The 8,984-nt window shown below is 37.1% G+C and overlaps 1 protein-coding gene across 1 annotated transcript; it reads right to left on the bottom strand.

Annotated features, from left to right (window-relative positions):
- Nucleotides 1-3,755: 3,755 nt before the first annotated feature.
- On the bottom strand, nucleotides 3,756-5,981 carry LOC147866224 (uncharacterized). The gene is made up of 2 exons (XM_087316595.1): nucleotides 5,658-5,981; nucleotides 3,756-4,952 (listed from the first exon to the last, which is right to left on the bottom strand). The coding sequence occupies exons 1-2, from the start codon at nucleotides 5,901-5,903 to the stop codon at nucleotides 4,116-4,118; spliced, it is 1,083 nt and encodes a 360-aa protein (XP_087172721.1). The 5' UTR covers nucleotides 5,904-5,981; the 3' UTR covers nucleotides 3,756-4,115.
- Nucleotides 5,982-8,984: the final 3,003 nt, after the last annotated feature.

Genomic DNA, 8,984 nt, shown 5'->3' with positions numbered 1-8,984 from the left:
TCGGGCAGTTGACTTTCGTTCCGCTTCTCGGCCGATTTCGGCCAACCGACTCCCATTCTGCCTCTCGGCCGATTTCCGGCTTTTGAACCGTCTCCTCCATCAAGAGGGACAGGCTTCCATAACATAAGCATGAACCTCCGCATCGCTCCCAAGTTATAATACATAATAGCATTTGCACATTCATAAAAGAATATATTGAGACATTTGAAGCAAGTGAATGGCTCTTCTTTTCAAACCATTTCGTCATATATCGTGTTCATTGGGAACTCTAATATTTTGCTTGTGTGAAATTTTTACTTGAATTCTCGTTTTGAGACTTGTTTTACTAATCAAAAGCATAAATTCCACAACCCGCTCCATCCTTAAGATCTAACTCAAATGTGATTATGTATCAAGTAGGGGCATGGATTGTTAGTATCTCAATGTAAAGAAGTGTCAAATGAAATTACTTTTGGGCATTTCAAATTGTTTTCATGTAGACTTACAGAGGCCACCAACCCATTCTTCAATGCATAGAGAACCATGAGTCTTAGAAGTGTTGAAACATGAAATTCTTTGGAGCTCAACATTTGATTTCTCCTTTGTTGAATATGTTCTAAAATGCATCATACATTAATATTTCTTGATATCTCAACCCTATTTCCCTTGGCTATGTCTCATACAAATGGTAAACCCTATTTTCTGCTTCAAAGCGACAAGATAGCACAATCATTCATTAATGAATTGACCTTTCCATTGTCAAAGACAGTCAAGATCAAGTTATTTCCATTATCCATTGTGCCATTTGAAGTGACACATCATTTTAGGAGAACATGATTTAGCCTATTTTGAGTCATCATAAGTACAAACCTTGTTTTGGAGCTATTGACACCCATGTTAATACGAATGCAAAAGTTTTTCAAAACGATCGTAAGCATTTGTGCTCTTCTAAACTATTTGCTAAAAAGAACAAATTGGTTGAACATAACGAAAGCATCATGAGTGCAATCCCAACCATTTGTTTCCAGTCTATTAATTTATATCCCAAAAAGAATTGGCGGGAGTGGGTATCATTGTATAACACCAAAACACTTTTGGTGTATGCTTTTCACTATCTTCACTTTTCATTATTTCAATCATGCATCAATTAATGTCAAGTGACCATGATTAGATGTCTTATAGCATTTTACAAAGTTTATATCTCTTAGTTTATGTGAAGGTTTGTTTGATCCGATCTGTATTCCTATCATGGAACGTGCCATGTTGCACTTCAAGATCACTTGCCCATGCATGCGTGTATTTCATTCATTCCCCACTCAGTTTAACATTTTGGGTTTGATAACTTGAAGATCTCATCATGCCTTGAGGGTGATGGATTTCTTCTCCTCAATGGGAAACACGGGAGGCATATTTATATATAGAGAGATATAGCAAAGAACCATAAAGCTCCATCTTTCTCATGTTTGATTGCTTCGTAGTAGTAGAGGTTCTTACAATGGATGCACACATCCATAAAGATTTATTAAATAAGTCTCAACATCCATCATCTTTTAGGTTTCTCAACAATTAGCCACATGTAGTAGTTTAACACATAGTGTGAAATCAACGTCATGAAACTCACCATGACACTTAAAGGAGAGATCAATTGGAAGATTTGCATTTTGTTTAGGGATAAATTATTTGGGCAAAGTCTACTTTTAGCGCAAATTTGGCACTAGTTATGGGCCCGGTTCAGTTTCGGTTCGGTTTGGTTTCTTGGCCATGAAACCAAACCAAGCCAAACTAAAGAATTTATATATATAAAAAACTGAAGCAAACCATATAAGGGAAAGTTGAAACCAAACCAAACCTTTTTAAGGAAACGTGGAAACCTAATTTAACTAAATAATCAGAAATTTAAACCACACCATTTAACTTAAATTAATTGAACAAATAGAACATTACATTTAACTTAAAATTAATTATCATTAAACATAAAAAACAATAATTAAACCATTAATGGAAATAAAAAAAAGGAATTGGTAAATTCACAGTTTTTTCTGTATTTTCATAGTTTTTTTTTTAGTTCAGAAATATGATTACAAATGATAGCCAGATTCCATCCCCCAAAAAAAACTGTGAATTTACCAATTTCCTAAAATAAAAAAAGTTACATAAAAACCGATAAACCATAAAACTAACCAATTAAACAAATAAACCCATAAACCTGAGTTTCAGAACTCTTTACTAGTTATTCAAACCAAACCAAACATTTAATTATATTCAAACCAATAAATTGTTAAACCATGTCTTAATAGTTCCATTCAAAATGAGCCAAACTAGGGCCAATAGCTACATACTCGTGCATCCTATCGTTCGATCCATCTATCCAACTTACCACAACAACTCCCTAACGATTAATGGACTTTTCTATTAGTTGATATACAATCATTTTTGGATGCTTAGGAGAACCAAGGTTGAGTCAAGATCAACCAAACACATGGACATGGAGGTTTCCATGGGAATATTTGTGGATATGGCAACACGTAAATGGAAGTTTCATCTGCATTGTTTCAAGAACAGCAACCCAAAAATACTCCTCACTTATTGGTTCCCAATCACATGATGACAATAAAGTAGTTAGTGATGTTGTTGTTGTCTAGTTCACATGAACTCGAGCAAGTGATTCATTTATTTGCCACAAGATAGGCATGATGGAAGGGGCTCCACATTGATAAATGATTCATCTATTTGCCACAAGAAAGACACGATGGAGACAATCGCATACACGCTTGCAACCAAATTGTCCTCCTTCAAGGCACCCTCTTCTTAGGAACCACTTTTGGTTCTTAACTCTTCTATGGGCTCAACCTCAACTTCAAAACAAACACTCTATACCACTCTTATACTGAAGGAAGATACACAAGGAAAAATACATTGCTTACCACTATTTTATTATGTAGTCGTTTTCATTTGCAGCATTAAATATTTTAGAAGTAAATACGTGCATTATAAGCATGATATGGTTACATTCATGTCAACACAACCTAAGTATGATGTGTGTAGTACACATGACTTGTTAGAACAACAAAATGACATAAAATGGTTGTACAGCTGTTGAAAGAAAGGAATTTCCCACTTTGAACTAGGTCAACAAAATCATGAAAGACAATCTTCTGAATTCATATTGGCTCTACGAATAATCACCCAAAGTGTGAAAATGGAAAATTTATCAGCATGTCAAAGGTGTGGTGCTTTTAAATTCAAGCATTTGACATACACTTCTAATCATTGCTATAAATGCAAAATGTCTTGAGATTCATGGGTTCCCCCCTGTCAGTCCGAGTAATAACGCATTAATCGATGTTATATACACAAAAATGTCACAAGCTTTATGGATCCTGCATGAAATATCGGAACACCAAGTTCAAAGAATCACATTATCTATATGCATTATGACATGTATTGCTAGATGCTACCATTGTGAGATAAAATCATATTATCTACATAAAATCAAAGACATTATTTTTGACAATACGTTTGTATGCCTACTACCAAAAACACATAAACTTCTCAGTGTCTGCATAACTAACTTGCTGAGTGATTGATTTGTTTTCCATGCTCCAACATCTATGGACCTGATACCATGGAGTTTAGGTCAATCCCAGAATTACAACTGCATTCACTAACACATCCACAAGTCAGCATTCTTTACATGTTATATCACAGCTGATCAATTTCATGAAAGGCTTGGAAAATTTTCTATTGAAGGCAAGGTTTTTAAGATATTTGAAATATTTAAAAAAGATGCTGTGATCCATGTTAATAGGGAGATGAAATGTCATAACCAACATTTAACCCTCATTTGATCTGATTCAACTTCAATGGGAACAGGAAGGGTCACCTGTGAATACATAGAGAACCAATCTCGTGTTCTTAAGCTCTGCCTTTCACTTCAGTAAGAGCTGTGGAATAGGACAACAGCATTCAAGAATAAGTTTGTTACTTCATAAAATACGTTGCATTTGAGAGGGTTCAACTCTTTTCAAATGCATCTCAACCCTCAGAAAGAGAAAAAGCTCCACCATATCTTTCAGGAAAAAAAACCATATTTTTGTATCATGTGATTGATTATATGGTCAAAAAAAGGTTTGTACTCAGCCACGTCCATGGAGGACATCTGGCATTTGTGATTCTTTGTAGGATGGGAGCTCAACACGCTCCCGAACAAAACACTTAAGTACATTATCTCCTTCTCTTGATTGTCTCAGCCTTTCATCCTTCAAAGAAGAAGAAGAAACATGGTTATATTGATGAGCTTGTCTAGATCTCGAGCTCTTCTTCGCTTTCCCATCCTCAGAGTTAGTTAAAGAGAGAAGCATGATGGTCATCGCCACAACCAATATACCCTTAGAGGCGGGAGGTCTGACATTTCCATTAGCTTTCTGAGCAATTTGGCCAAGAAAACCCATGGATTTCTTCACCACATCCATCTCTCTCATGACAGTAATCAAATCTTTGAAAGATTTCTTCACTCTCAAGACAATGCCCATAGCCATGTTAACCATCAATTTCTTACGAGATCCTTTGTTCTTATCAGATCGACATCTGAGGACTAAATTTTCTTCACTCCCGCCTTCTTCCTCATACTCTTGACATTCTTCTTCTTCTTCTTCTATGACCTCATCCAGATCATATATCACTCCTATCGGTCTTTGCTGACCTTCCGTCATATCTAATCTCTGTATTAGGCCATTAATCCTTCGATCAGAAGGTGATGTAAAGTTGTGCTGAAGAGACTTATTCACATCATAGTCATCACCATCTCCATTCTTCTTATCAGAAGGTGTTCCTCCTGCGAACATAAAAGCTTCTTGGATGATCTCTAACTCTCTCCCTGTGTGTTCTCTAAGACGTTTCAAAAAAATCCTTCGGCTTTCCTCAATTTCTGCAAGCCCGAAATCTCGTTCAGCCCTCTGTTGAAGTTGCAAAGCCTGAAAAGAATGAAGAAAGATTTAGCAAAGCCGGGGAAAAGACCACATTGAAAGTTCACTCTTACGCGAGTTGAAAATGTATGCAGGAAAAGCCAAGAAATGTGAAGAAACATGACGAAAGAAACTCTAATTTTCATCCCTTTGAAGCTGATAAACATGAAGAAAGTATGACTCAATTTGTTCTCTATGAAGCTGACAACAAGCAGGAAGAAAAAAGGAAGTTTCCTCTTTGGCGAACCTTAAGACATACCCAAATCTTTAGAGATTAAAACCTCAAAAGAGAGCAGCTTTAGAAAGCCCTACTTTTCGTTTATTTTGCCCACATGAGTTTGCAGGAAATCAAGACACGTGAAGACAGAGAGAAACCCTAATTTTGCACCATATCAACCTTGAGCAAGAAGGAGAAACAAACAAAAACCCTAACCTTCCAAAAGATGCATTTGCCAAAACCAGACAAAATGAGATTCCACCATATCAACCTTGAGCAAGAAGGAGAAACAAACAAAAACCCTAACCTTCCAAAAGATGCATTTGCCAAAACCAGACAAAATGAGATTCCACCACATCAACCTTGAGCAAGAAGGTTAAACAAACAAAAACCCTGACCTTCCAAAAGATGCATTTGCCAAAACCAGACAAAATGAGAAGGCAAAGACGTACAGAATTCATGAAGGATATCAAAAGATTTTTTTTTTTTTAAATTACCTGGAGAGAATCGAGATGTTCTTCGAGCAATTCGAGGGAATCCCTGATGGAGACAAGGCTATGGAGCTCAGAAACGTTGTTTTTGGTGTTATGAAGGGCTGCGAGAGAATCAGGAGAAGAGGAGGGAGAGGGAGAGGGAGAGGGAGAAGAATGGTTGAGAGCAATAACAGAATGGATGGCATCGTTCAGCTTGGAGTGGAGGTGAGAGGCTCTAGCTAAAACCACAGAGATCTCCTCGGCCTCCATAGCCAGAATCCGAAAGGCCGAAGAAGAAGAAGAAGAAGAAGAAGAAGAAGAAGCAGGGGAAGGGGAAGGTTTGTTGGGTTCCTAGTACATAGTCTCTAGAAAAGAAGAAGAAGAAGAAGAAGCCCACCAACACAAACCAATTTGAAAATTTGATGAGCCTTCTTCTATAAGCTGAAAGAAAACTCACACAATTATACACATACATATGTATGAATAAAATGTGTGTAAAAAAACACTAACTCCAAACACAATGGACTATGTATGTATGTACATAGTATGTGTGTATGGTCACCACTCAAAACACCTCCTCCAATGTATGTATGTATGTATGTATGTATGTAATTAAGGGCATGTGCATGTAGATGTGAATACTTAGGAGTATGCATAAGTTTGAAGATGAATAGATTTCGGTAAGTGTTTGTATGTGCTTGTGTGCGTGCATCATCTTGTATGCGCTATGGATTAATGTGTGCACTCGGTTTATGTGACGGAAAAGTATATTATATATTAGTAAGTACAATACATTGGTAGGCAAGAGGGTATTTGGGGAAATTATGTTCCTTTCCTTCGATATTGTGGGTAGGGACCTTGAGATAAGTTTAAATGTAGGAAATCGGAAGAACTCGAGTGTGGGGAACTAGTTGATTTCTTTTCTTTTCAATTTTTATTTGTCTTTCGAAGTGAAGTGCGGGTGACGTGGCAAGGGTTGGTTGGTGTTGGGTGATTGCAAAGCCTTGGAGTCAAGGACTCAACCCTCTCAACTCAAAGGTTGGAGTCGAGAGCTTGAACCTTTAACCCAAGGGTTGCCGGGAGTCGAGGGCTCCTATTTTTGAGAATTTTCAAATCTAATGCTCCCTCGCGGGAGAGAAAATCTTGAAAATTTTGTGTTCTTGTCCTCTTTTGTTGGGCGTCGTCCGATGGATAGGACATTAGTTTTGGTCGATGTAGGGAGTTTGACTCATGTCGTAGGAAAACTATACACAAAGCTCATAACTTTTTCACTCAGTGGTTGGAATCGAGAAACTTCCGCCGCGACCGTTTGAAGCTTCGTCTTTCATCAATTTTGCCCCAAATCACGTAACTTCATGCCCCGAGCTCAAATTTTGAGCTGAAAAGTCCGACATGATCCTCATTTGATCCCAAATAAATGTAGATAAAAATTTCCAAAAACGAAAATAATTATATATGAATATCAAAATAATATATTACATTAAGTTTCTCAAATTGAATAGATATGATGAGATAAATTTGACTCCGTTATATGGAGTGGCTTATCAAGCAAGTCAATAATATATAAGAGACTATAATTTGCAAGTAGATATTTGGAGGGAAATCCTCGAATTTCAGCAAAACATCCCAACAAGCGATGGCTTTGTTGCCTCTTGACGTTGTTGATCATACATGCCCTTTTCATTCGCAAGTTCGAGCTCGTTTGGAATTCAACTTCCACCAAAATTGGACACCTTGACAACGAGCACCCTCCTCCCTTTTAAAGGCCTTTGAAGCTCCTCATGCAAATAAAAACAATACATCTCTTTTTACATGCATCTTCACTTATCTTCCTTGAGCGCCTGTCATGAGCAAAATACGAATCTCCATGTCCATCCATTTGCATTGCGCTTGTTCTTCCCATTGATATCCATTTCATCTCGTAGTCCATACAATATTCAAACCCTTGACATTTTTGTTCCTAGAGTAAGTTCTTTACGATTGAGCGATGTCTTTTTGTTATTTTAGTAAGAAGGGCATACCTTTTGAATGGCAAAAATATGATTCATAATCTTAAAACATGCTTTTATAGTAATTGTGAGTTTTAATAGATCCCGACCATACAAGTCCATATTTTGTTGAAATGGATGCTTCGGAAATTGCACTAGTAGGCACATTATTCCAAGAATGAGATGACAACCTATTGCATCCTATTGCTTTTCATTCTTGGAGGTTCTAATCAAGAAAGAAGAATTACCCAATACATGACAAGGAGTCATTGGCTATTGTGGATTCATTTTTAATGTAGCAACATTTTCTTGAAGGTTCCCTTCATACGGTTACTGTTTTCTCATATAACTGGAATTTGGAATGTTTCCGATCAACAAGGGTTCTAAATTAGTGCCAAGCTTGTTGGTACACACAAATTCTATGACAAGTGGATTTTGTAATCAAATTCCGACCAAGACATTTGTAGGGACAAACAAATGCACTTTCAAGATGCTCTTACTTGGTAACTAAGCTAGGAAAGGCAATCAAGATTGTTCTTGATCTAGAATATTTCAAGCTTATTTGCAACATCCCAAGACACATATCTTATAATCACAATTAGGGGCTTATTGGATATAGATACATCAACACAAGAACTCATTTAACATTTGGCTTCCTCAACATTGTCATCCACATCAAGTACACATTATTATGATGATTTTCAAATGCATGATGGGTCATTATATTGGCATAGTTTGTTATGCATTCCCAATGGACCACCCCATCTAGAAATTCTTCAAGTTTTTCGTGATTCTTTTGTGGTTGACCATTTTGGAATATCGACAATTGAGCTTATAACTATAAAATATTGGTTGCCATCCCTCCAGAAATCCATTCAAGCGTTTATCAATTCATGTGGTACTTGTTCTCAAGTGAAAGCCCCTCGACACCAACCACATGGGTTACTTATGTTAGGAATTTGGTCCCTCCGGATGGGATTTGGATGAGATTTGGATGAGCCGAATCGGACAGATCTGGATGGATCCGGTGTGAACCGGATCCGGGGACATATCTATAAATATGGTCCTAGTGTGCCTATCATGGCCATATCTGTAAATAGTCCTAAAGTCATATAAGTATAAATACGACTTAGGTCAATCACTTCATATATTATTATTGTTGTATAGAGACGAGAGAGAGCGTGAGATACAAAAAGCTTTTCTATTGTAACAACCGATTGGTGAAGACATAGAGCTCGAGGTCGTTGCCTCTGAGTCTCGCATTGTATCCTCTTCTCATAGAGATAGTTGGAGTCTGTTGGCTCTTGTGGTTTTTCCAAATTAGGGTTTTCCACGTAAACATCTAGTGTCCTCTCTATTGTCA

This window comes from Azolla caroliniana, unplaced genomic scaffold, assembly GCF_043228905.1.
Source record: "Azolla caroliniana isolate FFs.n. ecotype wild unplaced genomic scaffold, voAzoCaro1.0.p SCAF_3, whole genome shotgun sequence".
In the NCBI taxonomy this organism is placed as follows: Eukaryota; Viridiplantae; Streptophyta; class Polypodiopsida; order Salviniales; family Salviniaceae; genus Azolla; species Azolla caroliniana.
Note: the sequence above shows the minus strand (reverse complement) of the source record. Positions and strands in the feature narration are given on the sequence as shown.

What these genes read in the sequence shown, in the direction of transcription:
- LOC147866224 (XM_087316595.1), bottom strand. Translation starts at nt 5,903, where the DNA reads ATGGAGGCCGAGGAGATCTCTGTGGTTTTAGCTAGAGCCTCTCACCTC. An exon ending in AACATCTCGATTCTCTCCAG is followed by an intron (nt 4,953 to 5,657) that starts GTAATTTAAAAA and finishes CATTCTTTTCAG; the next exon opens with GCTTTGCAACTTCAACAGAG.